At 44.4% G+C, this 21,303-nt stretch overlaps 1 protein-coding gene and 1 non-coding gene across 3 annotated transcripts in view; one reads left to right on the forward strand and one right to left on the reverse strand.

The window, feature by feature from the left end:
• The window catches only part of IDNK (IDNK, gluconokinase), a 6,309-nt gene extending 3,743 nt beyond the window's left edge, over positions 1–2,566 (reverse strand). The window contains exons 1-3 of one of the 2 annotated variants that reach the window (XM_006100021.3): positions 2,435–2,566; positions 546–576; positions 108–194 (exon numbers count right to left, since the gene is read on the reverse strand). In XM_006100021.3, the coding sequence (XP_006100083.1) occupies positions 108–194; positions 546–576; positions 2,435–2,484 (168 nt within the window). In that variant the 5' untranslated portion in view covers positions 2,485–2,566. The remainder of the gene's footprint in view (positions 1–107; positions 195–545; positions 577–2,434) is intronic. The other variant, XM_006100022.3, reaches the window with a different exon arrangement.
• An 18,071-nt stretch (positions 2,567–20,637) lies between these two features.
• Positions 20,638–20,701, forward strand: LOC111828196. Its single transcript, XR_002831985.1, has one exon. It is a non-coding gene; the product is annotated as a U7 small nuclear RNA (small nuclear RNA).
• The last annotated feature ends 602 nt before the right edge of the window (positions 20,702–21,303 follow it).

Below are 21,303 nucleotides of genomic sequence, written 5' to 3' on the forward strand. Positions count from 1 at the left end.
ACTGACCATGAGTCATGTCATAACTCAGGAACTGAACTATACCAAGCTCTGCAAAGATCTCAACCTGCGCACCAGCTGGAATATTTGTTGGAAACAGTGAACATTACCTGGTCATTCAGTGGAATCCCTTTTCCCATCTTCACTCGATTCTCCTCTGGGTGATAGTCATCTGCATCATAGAATCTCCATCCTAGCTTTAAGAACAAAGGGAAAGGGGGGTGTGGCAGGCAGTGTGGCCCTCCCTGCCACCCTCTTCTCTGCCAGCAGCCCCAGGACCACCCAGGAGCAGGGGGGAGGAGGTCTGGAATGCCACTTTGAGATCCCCACTCATGGGCACTGCAGCTCCTTTTTTCACTCATCACTATTCATAATCACCAAGGGGGAAGACAAAATTGCTTCAGTGGTTTTCACAAGCCCTGTGCAGGAGCTGTGGTGAGTTTTACAAACCACTACAGGCCAGAAGAAAGGGTGGGGAAAGGGAGAGAAGCAAGCAGAGAGAACCAACACAGTAGGACTTGTAATTGGGAGGCAATGGAACAGGTTACCTCAGAAGCCAGCTGGGCACCCACGGTTGATCTGTGGAAAGGACACAAGTGTTCAAACGACTGCTATTTCCCAACCTTCGCTGTGCCTTCTTCCATCCAAGGGTGGCTGCCCCGTTAGTACTAAAACACCAATAACTGATACTGAAGCAATGAGAGCTATGCTCTTGACCCTGAAGTCTAGGGCCTGACTTTAGTTTTCCCCAGGAATTTAAATGAAATCATCACCCAGGTACCACTAATCCCTCCATCCCAAAAGCAGGATGTAAGGTCTCATTAAACTCCTGAAGTTTTTTCGACCCTGTTCTATAGATGTTTAGTTTTTGAGAAAAATACTGAATTAATAATGAGATGAATTAGATCTTGAAATCATCCTCAACTCCTTCCTCCCTCTCTCATGCCTACATCCAGTCCATCGACACATCTCGTTGGCTCTTCCTTCAAAATACTCCCGCATATGACCGCTCCTCTCCATCTGCATTGTTTCCTGGCCTCACCTCCCACCACTCTTCCACCACGGCTTCCTTGCTGGTCACACAGACACCCAGCACAGGCACTTGCCATTCCCTCTGCCTACAATGCCTTTTCTCCAGCTATCAATGTGGCTCATTCCCTTGCTTCTTGTGGGTCTTGGTCAAATACCACTTCCTCTGAGGAACCTTCCTTGACCATTCTCCCAGGCACTTTGTTCCACGGACCCTCCTGTGTTTTCCTAGAGAGCACCTACCACCACTCGGCACACGCCATGTTTATTCACTTACTGCCTGTCTCCCATATTAGAATGTAAGCTCTTCGAGGGCACAGGTTTTCTCTGTCCTGGTCACTGTGTCAGTGACATAGAGTAAGGACCGAGCCCAATAAATATTCACTGAGTGCATGGCTATCATTACCATAATTATAACCATATACATCATCTGGTTAAGACTCCCTCATGTGATCCAAGGCAGAGAAAGGGTACTGCCCAAGCTCACACAAGCAAGAACCGAGACCTAGGGCTCCCATTACATCACGCCAGTCTTACCTCTCAACTTCTTCAACTCATACAACAGTTTTATTTTCATTTCCGTTAAGATTTCCCAAATTATTTTAAGGCTGCACATGTCATAATAATTTTGGAAAGTGAAACCTACCTACCTGGAGCAAGCAAGAGCCTAGGCTCACTATACACCTGACTACGGGGCAGTTCTGGCACAGATGTTGGTCTAATTAAGAAGCCAAAGGCTAGCGCCCCCAGCTGTGGCACAGATGTTGGTCTAATTAAGAAGCCAAAGGCTAGCGCCCCCAGCTGGCCGGCCGGGGCTGGGCAGAGGCTTTGTGGGAGCCAGTGTTCCTCCTTCCTCGCAAGCCCTCGGGGCCTCCCCGCACAGTAACACCTTCCAGCTTTAGCTGATAAACACTAATCAAAGACGGTAAACGGTAAAAGTCAAGTTCCAAAATCTAATCAGAAAGCCCAGGGCCTCGCAGGAGGGACCTGCGCTCTGCCCAGCCCGACAAAGGTCTGCAGGAGCCTGGGACCAGGTTTGCCCCCGCGCTTCGGGCTTTGCACCCTCCACCTGTTCCGACATCCGCCCCCGTCCCCCCTCCCCACCCCGCTGCCGCCTCCACGCGAGCCCAGGCGCTCCCGGTGCCCCAGCAGCCGCCTCTTTACAAAGACTCTCGCTAGAGCCTCTGCACATACAGGGGGACCCCGGTGTAGGAGGCGGTGGCGCGCTGGGTACCCCGGGGCGAGCAGGTTGGAGGCGGGGAGAGGGAGCAGGTGCCCGGCCTCAGTTTACGGCAAAGCGCCGGGGATTCCCCGGGGTCTTCGGTCGCCGCGGGCACACACCACGGAGCCGGGTTTGGCCTCCGCCCCCTCCCGGTCTCCCCCCGCGCCCCTGCCCTCCGGGACCTACTTCCCCGAGCCGCTCACGCCCATGACCAGCAGCGCCGGCAGCGCCGCCATGGCTCCGTCTGGTTTCTTCCGCCGCCTCCAGGGTCCGCCCGCCTCCCCGGGCGCTGAGGGCGGAGCAGCACGCGGTCGGGACCCGTCATTCCTGTCGCCGCACCCGGTCTCCCAGCCCGGCCGCGCCCGCGCTAAACCGCGGTCTGCGTGGGGGCGGGTGGGGGTGGGAAGCCCAGAGCTTCTCCACCGCTGCCCTCCTCCCTCCACCGCCCTCCAAAGCAGGACTCTCCTGCTCCAACACCAACTGGAAACAGCGTTGGTTTATTTAAAATGTTGTTGTAGCTTTGGCTGGGTAGCAAGGTAAAGTGGCGGGTTCGATCCCGGTGGGGCACATGCAGGAATCAACCGGTGAATGCATGGATGGGTGGAACAACAAATCTCTCTCTCTCTCTCTCTCTCTCTCTCCTTCCCCTCTCTCAAAAAAATCAATAAATTGAAAAAATTTAAATGTTATTGTAAAAAGAATAAGCAGATGACAAATTCACACTTTCCCACACCAGGTGGCAATCAGCATCCATTCTCCAAATGATCCCCCCTCCTATATAGGTAGATGGGTATGGATCGTTTGTGAAATTGGGATCATGCTGTACATAGTATTTTGTAACCTGGCAGTTTGTCACAATAATATGTGGTGGGCGTCGTTTGGTGTCCAATATAATTTAGACCATAATTGTACCCGTCATGGCTGTAGCCTCTGCTATTTCATCCGCTCCTGTTCTCTGGTAAATTAATGTAGGGGAAGGAGCACCTCTTTGAAGGGCCCATTTGCTTTTAAACAAGGTGTTAATTACACGCCATTTTAAATAGTTGCTTCCAGGGCCTACCCCACTTACAGGAACACCTTACAGTCCAGCGGTTCTCAACCTGTGGGTCGCGACCCCTTTGGCGGTCGAACGACCCTTTCACAGGGGTCGCCTAAGACCATTCTGCATATCAGATATTTACGTTACGGTTCATAACAGTAGCAACATTACAGTTATGAAGTAGCAACGAAAATAATTTTATGGTTGGGTCACAACATGAAGAACTGTATTTAAAGGGCCAAAAGGTTGAGAACCACTGCCTTACACGCTCAGTATACAGTGAGGAATCGGGACTCAGCCAGAGGCTCTTGGGGAAAGTCTCCCTGTCCGTCTACAAGTGGAACATGTGGCAACACCTGTTACCGAGGGGCATCTTCCTGCTCTCCTCACTCTGTAGAACGATGGTGGGTCCACGAAAACACTCCTCACTCACTGTGTGTACAACTATATCATGCAGTGTGGCTCCTGCATGCTGTCAGTGTTTTAGAGTTGAGAGCCATCTCAGGAGGCAGGATGGTTCAGTTGTGTCATGGTTGCCCCCAGGATCTGGATCTAGTTCAAGTAGGATGGAAGCTGTACCCGATGATGCACCTCATTGCCTTGGACTCTAGCATATACTAGCAGCTCTGTATCAGACTCCAGAGACAAGTCACACAGAAGAGCTGTGGGAAACGGGTTTAATGTGTTCAAGGCAGCAGCTGGCCTGAGCATCATGCATGCACATTACTCCCCATGAGATAGTTCATCATACATAGAAAATATAGCCACTGACAACTGGCTCCATCGTATGCTGAGTAATTGTTGTTCTACAAAGGTTGGTAATATAGAGTAATGAATTTTACTTTTTTTTTTTTTTTTAAAAAAAAAGAACTGAATTTTACTTTTTTTTGGCTGCCAGTGAGTGCCTCCTGCTGGTGCGTTGTTGCAGAGTATCTCAGCGGGGACTCCTGGGCACCCAGAGGCAGTACTGGGTCCTGCCTGTCTACTGGCTACTGTGCCAGCTGAGGCGCAGGGTGCTCTGGAGACCTGGAGACCCTCTCGAGGCGCTGCTTCCTGCATGTGTTACTGTAGTGCACGGCTCTGGGACAGGGAGGACAGCACGAGGGCTTGCCGCTCTCTAGGCAAGAAAGCCCCTGCTCAAACCATCAACAGTGAGGAAGGGTGTCTTCTGAGGAGCTCAAACAGCCTTTCGTGTCCAGCACCCTCCTGGTTTTCCATTTGTAACCATCTCAAACTTTCTCTCCTTTTTGGAGTCTCAGATTAAATGACCCTCCACCCATAGCCTCCTTCGCACTCCACCGAGGACTTGTCAAGTCCCCATTGGCAGGGCCAAAAGAAAGATCCACTTCCTCCCATCGTTCTTTTAAGATGGTGCTGCTGAGAGTTTTGGGTCTTAGGACTCTTTTTCATGCTTCAAAATTATGCACGATATCTATTGGTATTTACTCTATTCAAAATTTCAACTGAGAAATGAAAAAAATATTAATTTGTTTAGAAATACAAATAATAAACCCATTACATGCTAATATAAGTAACACGTTTTAGGAAAAATCTATGTCTTCTAAAACAAAAATCATTCACTGAAAAGCATGGCATTATTTTGCATTTTTGCAAACCTCTTTCATGTCTGGCTTACTAGAATTGGAGGATTCTTATACCTGCTTCTGCATTTGATCAATATGTTTTGTTTGACATATATGAAGGAAATGTAGCTTCCCATGGATGTGCTGGAAATGGGGTGTGGGTGTGAGGTAATTATAAAAGACTTTTAAGTGAGTTGTCCATGTTCGTCTTTGATACTATATCAAACCTGATAAGTAGTAGTTTCTTAGAGTCTAGTAACTAGACTCTAGTTCCACTGTGGAACCGGAAACCACACCAATGAACTCTTTTACTCTTACATTAAAACCCCTTTATCTGTCGCACACTTTGAACGGACCTTTTACCCACGATTTTGGAACATCATGCACTGATCATTTGTAAAATATTGGTTCACTAATGCAACTCATCCAACTGTTGAGACTTCATTACTTTATTATGCTACTTTTAAAAATCCTCACTGAGGATATGGTTTTTAAAAATGGATTTTAGAGAGAGAGGAAGCGGGGAGAGAGAAAAAAACACCAATGTGAGAGAGAAACATCCATCAGGTGCTCCCTGTATGGGCCTGACTGGGGCTCATACTCAAAACCTAGGTATGTACCCTGACCGGGAATCAAACCAGCAACCTTTTGCTGTCGGGGATGATGCTCCAACCAACTGAGCCACCCGGCCAGGGCTGTACAATATACATTTAAAATTTTCTTTGTAATATCACCACCGATCTCATCAGGAAGTCTGTCTTGGGAAGCAGTGGGGCACCCAAGGGACCTCCGGGTTGTGGACCTTTGAGAACTGCTGTTTTGAGTTGTGAACTGCTGACAGAGGCCATGAGTTTCCGTCCTCATTATCTTTTCTAACTAAGGCTGAGTTAAAGAGCACGGGGTTTGTAATTCCTCTCCCCCGCCCTCTGCCCCAATTTACTTTGTTAAAGGTCTGTCTTCTCCACTTTACTCTTGCCTCCATGTCTGTATCCTTAGCATGTGGTGCTGTGCCTGGTGTAGAGGCACAGTACTGCTCAAATACACCGGTGGAATGAATGACTGGGAGGGAAAAAGGGAGGAATGAAGGCAGGAAGTGGGGGAGGGAGAGAGGAGAGAGCTCACCCTGACCCCTAGTGGAACTGGTTGCTGGATGAGCCGGACTGAGCAAGTTGCAAGCAAAAAGCAATTTTGTTATTTCTCACCTTAACCCCCTCAAGTCCATTCTGTCAGCTTGTTTTTCTCTGCCCCTGTGTGAAATTCTGAGCATGCCTAGTAGTGTTCGAATTCCTCATAGAATCAATGTGGTAAAGGGTGTGATTCCTGGCTTTGCAAGCCCATGAAACTGATTTCTATCAGTGTATCCACTGTTGATTAGGCCCAGACAAATGCTTCCGGAGTCAACTCACAATAGGTTGCAAATGTGAAGGTATTTTATTATCTATAAATTTCCGTTACAAAATATTAGTTTTTTTTAATTGAGATATAATTGACATATAACTGTGTAGTTTTAAGGTTTACAACATGTTGATTTTATATAGATACAGATATAAAATCGCCACAATGTTAGCTAACACCTCTACCAAATATAATTATCGCTTCTATTTGGGGTGAGAACAGTTAAGATCTAGTCTCTTAGCAACTGTGAAGTTTATAATCCAGGATTGTTGTCTATAATCACTGTGCTGTGCATGAGATCTTCAGGATTTATTTATCTGCTAGTTGCAAGTTTGTACCCTTTAACAACATCACCCAATTCCCTGACATGTTAGTTTCTTTTAAAATGAGCCTGATGTATAAGCCCCAGAGCCAATTCATGCATTTGGATTTACAATTTAGCTCATCTCATTTAGTTTATAAAAACCAGAGAACACAAATGATTAATCAGAAGATTGCTTGGTGGGCATGGATTCAGAGTAAAAAAGTATTCACTAGGCTGGGCAGATATTTACCACAAGCCAAGAAGAATCTAATGAGCCCTAGTCATTACTCCACACTGTTCACCGTTTCCTGTCCCAGGAATCCCCAGAGACTTGCAGGACACCCGTGTATTTGCAGCTCCTCTGCGTACTGCCAGTTCTCATCCTTTCTCCATCTGCTATTGGTCATTTCTCTTTCTCCTCCTGTGTTGTAAAAGCCTCTTTGTGTATTTGTTGTGACATATTTTTTGTCTTTTATTGTAACATAATATTTGTCTTTTATTACTTTATAATATTTTCTTTTTGCCCTGAAGAAGTTGAGATTTTTATCTAACACTAGAGGCCTGGTGCACGAAATTTGTGCACGGAGGTGGGGGTGTCCCTCAGCCCGGCCTGCACCCTCTCCAATCTGTGACCCCTTGGGGGATGTCTGACTGCCTGTTTAGGCCCGATCCTAAACCGGCAGTCGGACATCCCTCTCACAATCTGGGACTGCTGGCTCTTAACCGCTTGCTTGCCTGCCTGCCTGATCACCCCCTTAACCGATCCCCTGCTGGCCTGATTGATGCCTAACTGCTCCCCTGCAGGCCTGGGCACCCCCAACTGCCCTCCCCTGCAGGCCATCTTGTGGTGACCATCTTGTGGCAGCCATCTTGTGATGATGTGGGGATGGCCATCTTGTGGCGACGTCATGGTGGCTATCTTGTGATGATGTTGTGTGACGCCACCGAGGCTTTTATTATATAGGATAATTTCTGAAATATTTTTTCAAGTGTAACTAGTACACATGGCACTTTTTACATAATACATTAAAATATTTTTTAAAATATATTTTTATTGATTTCAAAGAGAAAGGGAGAAGAAGAGAGAGATAGAAACATCAATGATGAGAGAGAGTCATTGGGTGGCTGCCTCCTATAGGCTCTCCACTGGGAATGGAGTCCGCAACCTGGCGGGGAATAAAACTGTTACCTCCTGGTTCATAGGTCAATGCTCAACCACTGAGCAATGCTGGCTGGACTACACTAAAATATTTTGATATTTATTTCTGTCCTGTCAACTAGGAATCATTTTACCAGTAGAAAAAATGTTTTATGCATATTAGAAAAATATGTAATTAAAATATTTAGGAATTTTTTTGTTGTCAGTTTATTATTTTAATCATTTATGGGTAATGCTCATTTACAAAAGCATGCATCAAAAAATGTAAGAAAATGGCCCAAGCCGATTTGGCTCAGTGGATAGAGCGCCAGGCTGTGGACCAAAGGATCCTGGGTTCTATTCCTGTCAAGGGCACGTACCCTGGTTGCAGGCTCCTCCCCGGCCTGGGCCCTGGTCGGGCAGATGCGTGCAGGAGGCAACCAATCGATGTGTTTCTCTCACATTGATGTTTTTCTCTGTATTTTTCTCTCTTTTCCACTCTCCCTAAAAGATCAATGAAAAAATATCCTCAGGTGAGGATTAACAACAACAACAACAAAAAGGTAAGAAAATGAGTGGGAGAAAAACATAATTTTGAGAAAACTCTGTTCATAAACTTGCTTTAATTCTGTGGATTGGTAAAATGTGACTTGCCAATGCATTTTAGTTGGTCCATCTCATGGAGTGTTCCTTGTGAATATAGTTGGCCAGCCCCTCTGTCATATTTCTCAACTCTCTCCCACCCCATAGGTCCTATGGGTATTCAAGAAACATGCTAACCAAAATTTCACTTAGTTAAAAAATACATTTGTCATAAATTTTAAAACAATAAGAGTAAAGCTGGATCTTTAAAATTGATGATAAAAATGATAATGGTTTATTATTGATGGGAAGGATGTATTGTTGATATCTTTCACCAGGCATCTATATGAAATGTTTGAAAGAGCTTAAGATACAGGTTAACACCTTGCTGGTGTATTTCCTGAGACCTGACTCGTATGAATTTAGAGAACACAGGCTCACAATGCTAAGTCATTAGGATGACAGCAAGTGCAGGAGGCTCTGGCAGCTGGTATTGGATTGTACAGAAATGATGGACAGCTCATTGGTGACTACATTCAGATGCTAACACAGCCAGCAAAGCACACATATGTTCCACAGAGAAGGATTCCAGTCTGGCTTCATTCAGCCTTGGAAAGTCATTCTTCATATTCTGTTACAATCATTTGCATATGGTGTGAAAATATGCCCCACAACATGCCATTGATTTTGTTCTTGAACAAAGATCCAGCAACTATTGGGAAAGAGCCAAACTCCACACTCAGTTGTTGGCACGTGGTCCATTATTCTTAAGACAGGCTTGATATCTTTTAAAAAAACAACACATTTTTATTGATTTCAGAGAGGAAGGAAGGGAGAGAAATAGAAACATTAATGATGAGAGAGAATCATTGATTGGCTGCCTCCTGCACATCCCTACCTGGGGATTGAGCCTGCAACCTGGCATGTGCCCTGATCGGGAATCAAACCCTGACCTCCTAGTTCATAGGTTGACGCTCAACCACTGAGCCACACCAGCCAGGCTTGATATCCTTTTATTTTTCACATTAAAACTTGAGAAATTTTGGCTCTGAAGGATTAGTAAGACAATTCACTTTAGAAGCAGGCCAACTGAAATAATAAAAACCATTCTTACTTTGCATTGTTATAAAGTAATTATTTTACTTAAATAGTATCATGCCTGAGATAATGCATAAATAGTATAATAAAACAAAAATCGATTTTTGATGGCAGTTTAAATGGAATTACCCCCTCATCATGTGTTGAAAGAAAAACAAAACCAAATTCTTCAAATCATGTATCTTTGTAGAAAAGAATGGTAGTACCTCTGTTCTCTTGCAGTGTGTTTCAAATTTTGCTGGAGTCACCATAGATGCATTAGTGCTGTCTCAACCTTGGGCACACCATTTAAATGTTGGAGACTTAATTTCTTCTAAATGATGGGAGAATACAGTTCTATCTACTCCATAGTGTTCGAAATGAAGCTGAAAGCATTTGTAAACTGCTAAATGCTGTAGAAATGATGCTGGCATATATTAGTTGATACCAATTTAGAAGAAAATTGTTCCATTTTAAAGTTTATTCTTAAGTACTGTATCAGCTAGTACTACATTACATCAATAGGAACATGCTAGTGAGGTGAAAATACTCCAAGATTAATTAAACAACAAAATCTTTGACATGTATGTATTACTTTTAAAAATTATAATGACTGTTAAAAATGTTAGTCCAGCTGGTGTGGCTCAGTGACTGAGTGCCCACCCATGAACCAGGAGTCACAGTTCGATTTCTGGTCAGAGCACATGCCCAGGTTGTGGGCTCAATCCCCAGTAGGGGGTGGGCAGCCAATCAATGATTCTCTTTCATAATTGATGTTTCTATCTTTCTCTCCCTTCCTCTCTTTGAAATCAATAAAAACATTTTTAAAATGTTAGAAGGATATCTGTGAAAATTGTGATTTAATATTACATTTCAAATTTCTGAAATCTATATAAATAAAATCATTTGATCACATTTTCCTCTGAAATGGCCATACTATCAAAAAAATACTTGATAGACTTTGGAGACCACCTAAGTCTGTGTATAGTATTTGGAGAAACACAGCCCCACCTCACTGGAATGGAATCTATCTCTACCCTGGGTGTGCATTGGGAAGGCCTCTTGACTGTAGACCTGGGAAATACGGCTCTTCCCAGCCTGCTGGTCTACCACAGCAATTCCAATGCTTCTGGTAACCCTGGTTCATCCTCTTCCCTTCAAACAGGGTTGGATGTTTTGAGTCAAAGGATATATTATTAATGACCATTGTATGGGTGGAAAAATTAGATGAAAGTCAAAGATTTTCCTAAGGTCACAGAACAAGTGTAATTACCATCTAAACTTAACTCAGTTTTTATACTTGCATGTGGGGTGGTGTGTGGCAGGTGGAATGAACATTTTTTCACTTTAAATGCTCACTTTATTTTATACATTCTTACTAGTTTTGTTCCTTGATTTAACTCTGGCTTTTATCATATGACATTAAAACCAAACTTATATTTTAACCTCATAGAAAACTTCAAAAGCTCATGAGTATGGCCTTTATGTTGGGAATGAGAGGGGGAGCAAAGCAACCATCTATATATATAAAAGCCTAATCGACCGTTAAGACCGAACAATCAGAATGACCGGAACGACCGATCAACCAGTCACTATGATGCACACTGACCACCAGGGGGCAGGCTCTCAATGCAGGAGCTGCCACCTGGTGGTCAGTGTGCTCCCACAGCCAACCTCCCACGGCCAGCCAACCTCCGATGGTCCCTCCCCCTGTCTGGCAGGCCCCGTCCAGCAGGCCCTTTCTGGCAGCTGGCAGGCCCCAGCTGGACTGGCCCCGTTTGGGACTGGTTGAGACAGCCCTGATAGGCCCTGATCGCTGGCCAGGCCTAGGGACCCCACCTGTGCACGAATTTTGTCCACTGGGCCTCTAGTTTCTGAATAAATGTGAATGAAACATGAATCATCTAAAAAGATAACTAGGCCTCAGATGAACTAGAAAAGTGTTGACTCACTAACCTATATTCCTCTCTGCTCACACCATTGACCTGCTTTAGTTACACTGTATGTTAAATAACCTGGATCCTTAATATAAAACTCTTCATTGAAAGTTTTTGCATTTTTAGTTGTGTGTGGGAAGTACATTGTCAAAAGCACAAAGACAAGAGGGTAGATGTTGAGAGAGAAGTGCTCTCATAAATGTGGTTCTGATTATGTAGTCAAGGAGAGCAGTTACAATTTTTTGACATCTCCACTCAGAAAAAAGGAAATCTGAGAATTATCATGCACGTGAAGGGGTTCTTGCAACAATGTTTTGCAATATTCAAAGTTTGTACATTTTTTAAAATTTTATTCCTAAGTATTTTATTTTTTTGGATACTATTATAAATGGAATTATTTTGTCAGACTTTCAGATTGTTCATTGCTGGTGTATAGAAATACAATTGATGTTTGTATATTGCTTTTGGGTCTTACCACCTTTCTGAACTTGTTTAATAGTTCTTATAGGTTTTTAGTGGATTCCACAGAATTTCCTGTATATGAAATCATGTCAAAATACAGATAGTTTTATTGCTCCTTTCCCATCTGGATGCCTTTTATTTATGTTTCTTGCCGAATTGCCTTGACTGGATATAATTGCCTATACAATCTGAATAGATGTGATGAGAATAGACATCATTGTCTTGTTCTTGATTTTTGGGGGGAGAGCATGCAGTCTTTTACCTTAAGTATGATGTTGGTTGTGTGTTTTTTGGTAGATACCTTTCATCAGGCAGAGGAAGTTCCATTCTATTACTAGTTTCTGAGTGTTTTTATCATGACAAGGTGTTAGAGTTTGTCAAATGCTTTTTCTAGGTCAACTGAGATTTTCATGTGGATTACCCTTTATTCTATTGATATGGTGTATTAGATTAATTGATTTTTTGGCTGTTAAACCAAGCTTTGATTCCTGGGATAAATCCTACTTGGTCATGGTGATTAATCCTTTATGTGTTGCTGGATTTGGTTTGCTAATATTTTCTGGATTTTTTGTGTCTATATTTGTAAATGATATTGGACTTTAATTTTCTTATAATGTCTTAGCTTTGGAATCAGGCCACATAGGATGAATTGGAAAGAATTTCCTCCTCGTCTAGTTTTCCTTTTTTTTGGAAGAGTTTGTAAAGACTTGGCACTTTCTTCCTTAAATACTTGGAAGAATTCATGATCAAAGCCATGTGGGACTGGAGTTTTCTTTGTGGAAAGTTTTAAAATTACGAATTCAATCTCTTTACTCATTATAGGTTTATTTAGATTTTCTATTTTTTCTTGAGTTATTTTTGACTGTGTCTTTCTAGGAACTTACTTGATCTAAGTCATCTAAATGTGCTGGTGCACAGTTTTATTTGTTGACCAAGTATATCCTCACCCTTTATCTGGAAACTGTCCACCCCATCCTCTGTGGTTACGTGGCAGAGTTCCCTGGCCACATTGGAAGGTGTGAGCCAGGCTGTGTTGCTACCCTCCATTGGTTCATCTGACCAATTGGGAGTTGAAAAAGACCTATTTTCTCTCCAGTCACATAGACAATAATATGTAAGCGCAGAAGCTCTTGGCAGCCACATTTGCCTTCCTGTTGCCTGAAAAACAGAGAAAACCATTCTGCAGGGAGAGGCCTCAGTGAAGGTGACTGGGGGAGTAAACTCGGGAGACAGCGGCTTGATTAGGATTAAAACCCCGGTTTTAGTTCATATTATTTAAATTGGATTGCATTCCTGCCAATCATTCCCTACTCTTAGTCTTTTTTTTTTTTATGTCCTTTGAGAAGACATCTTTCAAATATAACTAGTAGAGTCTTGACTAGTAGAGAGCTTGGTCCTGGGGCTCAGACAGGGTAATTGGAGGGAGACAAGGCTGCATTTTTGTTTGCAAGGTGGTGTCACAGTCAGTAGTGAGCAGCCTGGCTGAAAGTAGACAGAGAATGACAGAATAGGGATGTAACTCAGCTAGTGAACTGACGTTACCTTAGATCAGAAAATCACACATCTGGGTGAAAAATAATAGCCAGTTGCCTCTAGTACCCACCCTGATTGAGGACCAAATCTGCAACCTGGGTATGTGCCCTGACCGGGAATCGAACCAGTGACCTTTAGGTGCACTGAGCAATGCTCAACCAACTGAGCCACAGGGCTCTACTGCAGTTCTTGGTGTTTAGTGTTGGCTCAGCTAGTGCCGGTGGACCAGGTCTTTCTGTCTGTAAGTCTTTCTGTGAAACTGTTCAGTAAGTTACAAGGTAGCATTATATGGACCTTATAAATGCTAGCCAGAGTGATCTAAGTGGGGCTACTGGTTAATCCAAGCGAAGTTGTAAACGCACGAAGGTTAATCTGTGCAAGGTTACCTGCTAGACTACACGTGGAGGTTGGGTTAAAATATAACCCAGTTTTGTCTGCTGAGAAGGCCTAGGAGCGATGACATCCCAGCAGCAATACTCAAGGCGTAGGTAATATTGTTCTCCAAGAAAACAATGAAGAAGCGGCTGATGTTAGGGCTGAGATGGGAAAACTACAAGATGAGCTGGAGCATCTTGTAGTCCCAGAAAGTAACAAATTGCTACCAGAAAGTAACAGATTGCTAAAAGAAAAAGTGTTTACAGTCCAGGGTACCATAGCCCTGTTTTTATTTTCATCTCACTGTCTAATGCAGTGGTTCTCAACCTGTGGGTCGCGACCCTTTGGCGGTCGAACGACCCTTTCACAGGGGTCGCCTAAGACCATCCTGCATATCAGATATTTACATTACGATTCATAACAGTAGCAACATTACAGTTATGAAGTAGCAACGAAAATAATTTTATGGTTGGGTCACAACATGAGGAACTGTATTTAAAGGGCCAGAAGGTTGAGAACCACTGGTCTAATGTTTCTAGTCTCCTTTGTTGATTCCTTCTCATTTCTCTGATCCCTACGCATTGAAGTGTCCCAGGGCCCAGTCCTGGACTTTTTCTCTTTTCTATCCTCAGATCACTTCCTGGTGATCTCATCCAGTGTCATGGCGGTAAGTATTAGCTACAGACTCCCAAATTTCTGTCGTAGCCTGACCTCTCCCCTGACCCCAGAATTGTATATAACACTGAAATCAATAGAAGACCTCTACCTGTAGGTATTTTGTGTTCACTTTCAGTAACCTGGTTGGGGTTGTGTAGTGGATACTGGAAGGGACAGGAGTGGGCTGCCTGGGTGGAGGACAATGGTCTCTGCCCTTTGCTTCCATTTCAAGAATAGCCAGCGGTCTCTGGGATATTCAGGAGAATAACAGGGTAAGGAAGGCAACTGGAACGTTCGTGTACGAGGTAAATTCTCATGATTATGACTCTTCCAGGGAAACGGGCCCCCTGGATTAAAGGGTTCACACAGCGCTTACATGGGGGGAAATTAAGTTAAATATTCTTGGCGTCAGCACCCTGACTTCCAGCCAGCCCCAGCTGGGCAGCCAAAAGCCTTACATGGAAGGTGTTTGCAGCATCTGCTGCCTCTGCCTCCGGAGGTGATTATTGTCCAACGTTGGCTCCCTCACTGACACCGAGTTGGCCAGCCTGTCCCACCGCAAGCCTCTTGGTGTTAAAAAGCATTTGTCTCTGCATGTTTCCTAGGCCACACCTAGTCCAGGCCCCTTATCCCCTCTTTTGATGAACTAAGCCAAGGTCTTTTTTTTTTTTTAAAGAAATAGGTGGGTTTTGTGCCAGCAGCCAGAGATGTCTGGTGACCGAAGTGATGGCTCTGAGTGTGGAGAATGGGTGTGTCACCCTCGCTATGAAACGTCCAGGACCTGCCAGCTCAGCGCAGTGGGGGCACAGGCAGGTTTGGGTGGCGGCAGACCAGAGGGCGCCTCCCCTGAAAGACAGCAGAGAACTCAGCTTTCTACTGTGCGTTGGTGAGGAAAGGCAGCCCTGCGTCCTCATGCTGCGCTCGGGTGGGTTTCCACAAGCTGCCAGGGTTTACCGACAGGAGACTTCATAGTCATGCCGGTGTGCAAACCTACGGAGGGAGTGGGGCAGCTGGCCCTGCCCAGGGACTTTCCTGGGACAGTTCTGAGCTCGGCATTTACTAGGGATTTAAAGAATCCCTCCCACCCTCCCTCTTTCCCTGTCTTCCTACTCACGAGGAGTGCAAGTGGGAAGGAAGGTTTGCGCAGTAAGTGGACACAGTTGAAGGTCCATGCCGCAGTGGGGATTGTATTTTAAAAATTAGAAGAGTCGTTCTCAGTAAGTCAGTTAACAGACCTTTTGAGGTGGCCACTGGGCTTGCAGATGCCTGAGGACTGACTCGGGCAGAGACTCCGCCCCAACACCCCTGGAGGGGCAGATGGCGCTGAGGCCTGGCAACAGCCTTTAAATATTGTGAGAGTGAATTTTTACACCCGTGAAGACTGAGGAAGAGCCCTCGGTGGTGACTTTCCGTTAGGTAGGAATACTGTCAGGACATGAATTTTAACGTGTCAGAATGTGTACAAGCAAACATGTTATTGTTTGAATATTCTTGGTCCAATAGAACAGTATTGGTGGCCGTGTGCTGAAGACCCTCAAGCGCTTTGTGGCAGGATAATGTCTGAGATATTGACTCGTCCCTGCCCCATGCCCCATCGTTTGTTATCCGCCCCCCCCCCCCCCCTTTAGTGGAAAGCAGAGGAAAGAAGGCTTCTTCCTGGCCTTGCATTTCACAAGCCCACACCCTCTGCGACCTGGAGAGGACGGGGCCATAGCTGACCTTGTGGAGTGAGGAGAGGTTCCGGAGCCTAGTGGGGTGGGGTGGGGTGGGGGTTCGAAGGGAACAGATGGTCGTTGAAGTCAGTGGGAGGAGAGTTCCCTTGGGGCCACCAGGAGGGGCCTTGTGGGCGTGGTGTGAGCACCCAGGAGCCAGCTGGGAACCAAGCCGGTGCTCACCCTTGAGTGAGCATCATTCATCATCCGAGCTTCATTCCCCAGCCACCAGCTTTACACAGCGGTTGTGCAGAAGGATGGTCAGGTTGTGAGGCCCGTCCCTGAACCCTGCTCTCCCTCCCTCACTGTAAATCCGAGAGAATAGCATGGGGTCTTAGATGCCCAGCGGTGAGAGTGGGGTGAAGGCACAGTCCCTGACACTACACGGGGAAGTGTGGGGCTGAGGGGCTGAGAGGAAGCAGCTTGGAAGCCCCTGAGCGAGGACAGTGGCTAACACAGCCTTGTCACCCCGTAAAAGGCCCTGGCTGGGTGCTAGAGGGCTCTGGTTTTTAATCACCATGTGATCTCGGGCAAATACTGCATTTCTTTGGGTCTCAGTTTGCACACGTTCTTGACGACTCTTACTTTGAATGCCAACACTCTTTGGTATGAAAAACCAAATCTAACCACATGCTTCACTGAAAGCTGAAATCAGGTGGACTCCAAGAGCTTGTGTTTTGTTATATTTCCCCATTTTGGTTTCATCCTTCAATGTGCAATTTAGAACTATAGACAGACATTTACATATGAGAGCTTCTCTCTAACTAAAACAGCATGTGTAATTTGAATCTCAAGATTTTGGATAAAAGTCATGCCATATAGGGCCTTTCTACCTTCCTGACATGGCAGCAAAATCATGAGTGCACAAACACTTGCAATGTTCCCATCACATTTCTTTTAAAAAAATGTTTTTTATTGATTGTAGAGTGAGAGAAAGGGAGAAGGAGAGAGAAAAACATCAATGTGATTGAGAAACATGGATCGGCTGCCTCCTACACCCCCCACACTAGGGATCGAGCCTGCAACCCTGGCATGTGCCCTGGCCAGGAATCGAAGTGGTGCTCTTTTGGTTCATGATACGATGCTCAAGCAACTGAGCCACATCAGCCAGGGCCCATTATATTTCATTTTGAAAAATCTTTATTTATTACCTCAAACAATTCATCTGCAGTAGTTTGATTTGGCACTTTGCTTGTGGAGCCTTCTAATTAGCACCATGAACGGACAGTTACGCATATTTGCAGTTACATCGGTCAATTGATAAACGTCTGGATTAGTGTGTGTCTCCATTATACCAAATGCCATCCGCATGTCTGCTAATAGTATCATGTGATGGGGGGCTCTTTTCTGTTTCCTCTGCCTGGGGTGGTCCCAGTTAGCCTGTGGATAATTTTCATGCATGTAGATAAAAAGAGCAACTCTGCATTTGTGTGAGGCATTTTTAACTTTAGTTATTAATTTCATGACTTTTAAACTAGCGTTCTGATATTGTTACCAATCTCATAAAAGAATGGCATGACTCATTTTGAGCATCCAATGCATAGAAATCATGATATCTTTTGCTGTTTAATATGGAGGACTTGGGCTCAGGTGGTGGCGTCGTTTTCAGGGGCCATCGCTTCATTTGCTAACTTCAAATATGACATCTAAGCTGAGGAAAAGAAGGCTTACAAGGCCCTCAAATTCAAGTTCAAGACAATCCTTATAAATTCCTAATTAGTGACTCAAAATCATTTTTTACTGCTGCGAATATTTTATTACTCTAATAGATTTAGAATTTAATTAAAAGTGTTTCCATAAATAAGTATATATAGAAATAAGTATTTTTTTTCTTTTTTTTTTAATTAAATTTTTATTGTTCAGATTACATTTGTTCCTCTCCCCCCTCCCATAACTCCCCTCCTTCCAGTTCCCGCCCCACCCTCCGCCCTCACTCCCCACCCACTGTCCTCATCCATAGGTGCACGATTTTTGTCCAGTCTCTTCCCGAATTTCACATTCCCCTTTCCCCCCCAAGAATAGTCAGTCCATTCCCTTTCTATGTCCCTGATTCATTATAATCACCAGTTCATTCTGTACATCAGATTATTTATTCACTTGATTCTTAGATTCACTTGTTGATAGATGCTTGTTTGTTGTTCACAATTTGTATCTTTACCTTTTTCTTCTTCCTCTTCTTAAAGGATACCTTTCAGTATTTCGTATAATACTGGTTTGGTGGTGATGAACTCCTTTAGCTTTTCCTTATCTGTGAAGCTCTTTATCTGACCTTCAATTCTGAATGATAGCTTTGCTGGATAAAGTAATCTTGGTTGTAGGTTCTTGGTATTCAGCACTTTGAATATTTCTTGCCATTCCCTTCTGGCCTGCAAAGTTTCTGTTGAGAAATCAGCTGACAGTCGTATGGGTATTCCCTTGTAGGTAATTGAGTCTCTTTCTCTTGCTGCTTTTAAGATTCTCTCTTTGTCTTTTGCTCTTGGCATTTTAATTATGATGTGTCTTGGTGTGGTCCTCTTTGGATTCCTTTTGTTTGGGGTTCTCTGCGCTTCTTGGACCTGTAAGTCCATTTCTTTCACCAGGTGGGGGAAGTTTTCTGCCATTATTTCTTGAAATAGGTTTTCAAAATCTTGCTGTCTCTCATCTTCTGGCACCCCAATAATTCTGATATTATTCTGCTTGAAACTGTCCCAGAGGCTCCTTACACTATCTTCACACTTTCGGATTCTTTTTTCATTTTGCTTTTCCAGTTGGGTGTTTTTTGCTTCTTCGGTTTGATTCTTGTGCTCCTCTGGTCTGCTATTGGGTATAATATTCTTTATTTCAGTCCGTGTATGCTTACTTTCTAATTTCTTTATCGTAGCATCGAGGGTCTCATTAGTTTTCGTGAGGCTCTGCTCAAGTTTATAGCAAGCCCTCAAAATTGCGATTCTTAGCTCCATATCCTCCATTTCTGTCATGTTTTTTTGTCTCCGCATCTTTTATGCTTTCTTGGTGCACCCCCTTGTGGTCTTTGTGCACAGTCTTGTTCTAGCCAAGCCTTAATTGTTGTAGTTAACACTAGAGGGATTTGACCACCAGGCCGACTGGCTATAGGAATCAGCTGTGTGGAAAACTTCAGTCCTCTGGGGAGGCGCTAGTCCAGCCTTTGCCTGAGGCAATCGGCAAATGGCTCTGCGCAGGGCTTGGGCGGGGCGGGCTCAACAGGGCGGGGGGAGGGAGCAGCTATGGCTGCTCTCAGTCCGTCCCCAGGGGCTCTGCCTCTCTGTCCCCGCAATCGCTGCAAACCTCGGAGGGACCGTAGCCAGACAGTCCCGCTTCTCCCGTTTGAGTCAGGGTCCCTAGAGACTCGCCCGGATCTGTAGCCCAGAGTCTGAGACTCACTCCTGATTGAAAACGACAACTGTGCCCTCAGCCACCAGCCCGCTTTGCGCACGCACCGCCGCACCACCGTACCTTTAAATTTTCCACACTGCGCCTCCTCTAAGCCTCATAATGCTGTTGTTTTTCCTTCTAGTTGAAGAGTCTCTCCTCAGCCAGCCTTCCTGTGGTTCTGGGTGATGTCCGTTCCGTCTTTTAGTTGTATTTTTGAAGTGGTTGTTCGAGGCAGCAAACTCCGGTGTTTACCTATGCCGCCATCTTGGTTTCTAGAAATAAGTATTTAAATGTGAAACACTCAATGGAACTTGAAGCCTTTTTATGGCTTCAGAAAATCTTTTAGTCAGTACAGTTCTAGATCATCTTCATTCTTTAGAACAAATCACGGGATGATTCTGGGAAGATGGTGGTTTAGGAAGAACCAGGAATCTGTTTTGTCGTGTAAACAATGATTGCATTGGCAGAATCTGTCTGATGTAACTATTTGGGAATCCTTGAAGGCTTGCAACTTCCAGGGGAAGCTTGACAGTAACTTGTAAATTGTGGTTAATTTTGGTCAATTTCAGCTCTTAGCCCATAGTAACAGCTACCGTCTCCACTCCCAGCCCTGTGGCGGAAGCCCTGCACCCGTTCCCGGAGAAGCCTGCACACAGCTTGCAGGAACCAGGATCGGCAATAAGGACCCTGTCCTCCAAATGTCATGGGTCTGTGCTCTGATTGCTGATTGGTGCCACTGATCAAGGAAGTACTGACAAAGAGAAGGGTGGCCATTCTTGTTGTACCTTGCTTTCTTCTTATAAGCCCCTCATTTTTTAGCTGAAGTGACTTCCAGGAGAGTTAAAGGATCAACACCCTTCCACCCTCATTAAGACCTAGGACATTGAAGCCTGACTGGCGTGGCTCAGTGGTTGAGCATTGACCTGTGAACCAGGAGGTCACGGTTTGATTCCAGGTCAGGGCACATGCCTAGGTTGCAGACTTGATCAGGGGGAGGGAGAGCATGAAGGAGGCAGCCGATCAATGATTCTCTCTCATCATTGATGTTTCTATTTCCCTCTCCCTCTCTCTTCCTCTCTGAAATCAATAAAAATATATTTTAAAAAAGACTAGGACATTAAAGAACAACTGCACATACAGGGAAAATTAGAAAGTGACCATGCATGCCCCAAGACTGCATGTGTAGGCTCAGAAAAGACCCAAGGAGATCTTAAAGACACACCTAGTGCTTACAGTTCTTTTTGAATTTGTCCAGCAGGTCTTCTGGTTTTTACCTGAAGGACCTCAAAAAAAAAAAAAAAAGACACACCTCAGACTGAACAAATCAGAATTAGCAATAAAGAGAGAAAAACGTAAAAAAAAAAAAAATCTGGAGCTTAAAAGTACAGTAACTACAAAAAAAAATCACTAGAGGGATTCAAAGACAGATTTAAGCAGGCAAAAGAAAGAATCAGCAAACTTAAAGATAGGATAATAGAAATTATTGAGTCTGAGGAAAAGAGGGTAAAAAGATTGAAGAAAAAGGAACTGAATCTGAGGGACCTGTAGGATATCATTAAGTGGACTAACATATGCATTGTGGGGGTCCCAGAAGGAGAAGAGAAAGAGAAAGGGGCAGAGAGAAATTTGAATAAATAATTACTGAAAAATCCCCACATTTAATGAAAGACATGAATATAAACATCCAAGAAGCTCAAGATAAACTAAAAAAGACTCATACTGAGACCTATTTTAGTCAAGCTTTTGAAAGCTCAAATAGAGAATCTTGAAAGCAGCAAGAAAGAAGAAAGCTCAAATAGAGAATCTTGAAAGCAGCAAGAAAGAAGCAGCTCATTACATATGGGGGATCCTCAATAAATAATCATCAGATATCTCATCAGGAACTTTGG

The sequence above is a fragment of the Myotis lucifugus genome, unplaced genomic scaffold (assembly GCF_000147115.1).
Source record: "Myotis lucifugus unplaced genomic scaffold, Myoluc2.0 scaffold_295, whole genome shotgun sequence".
Lineage (NCBI taxonomy): Eukaryota > Metazoa > Chordata > Mammalia > Chiroptera > Vespertilionidae > Myotis > Myotis lucifugus.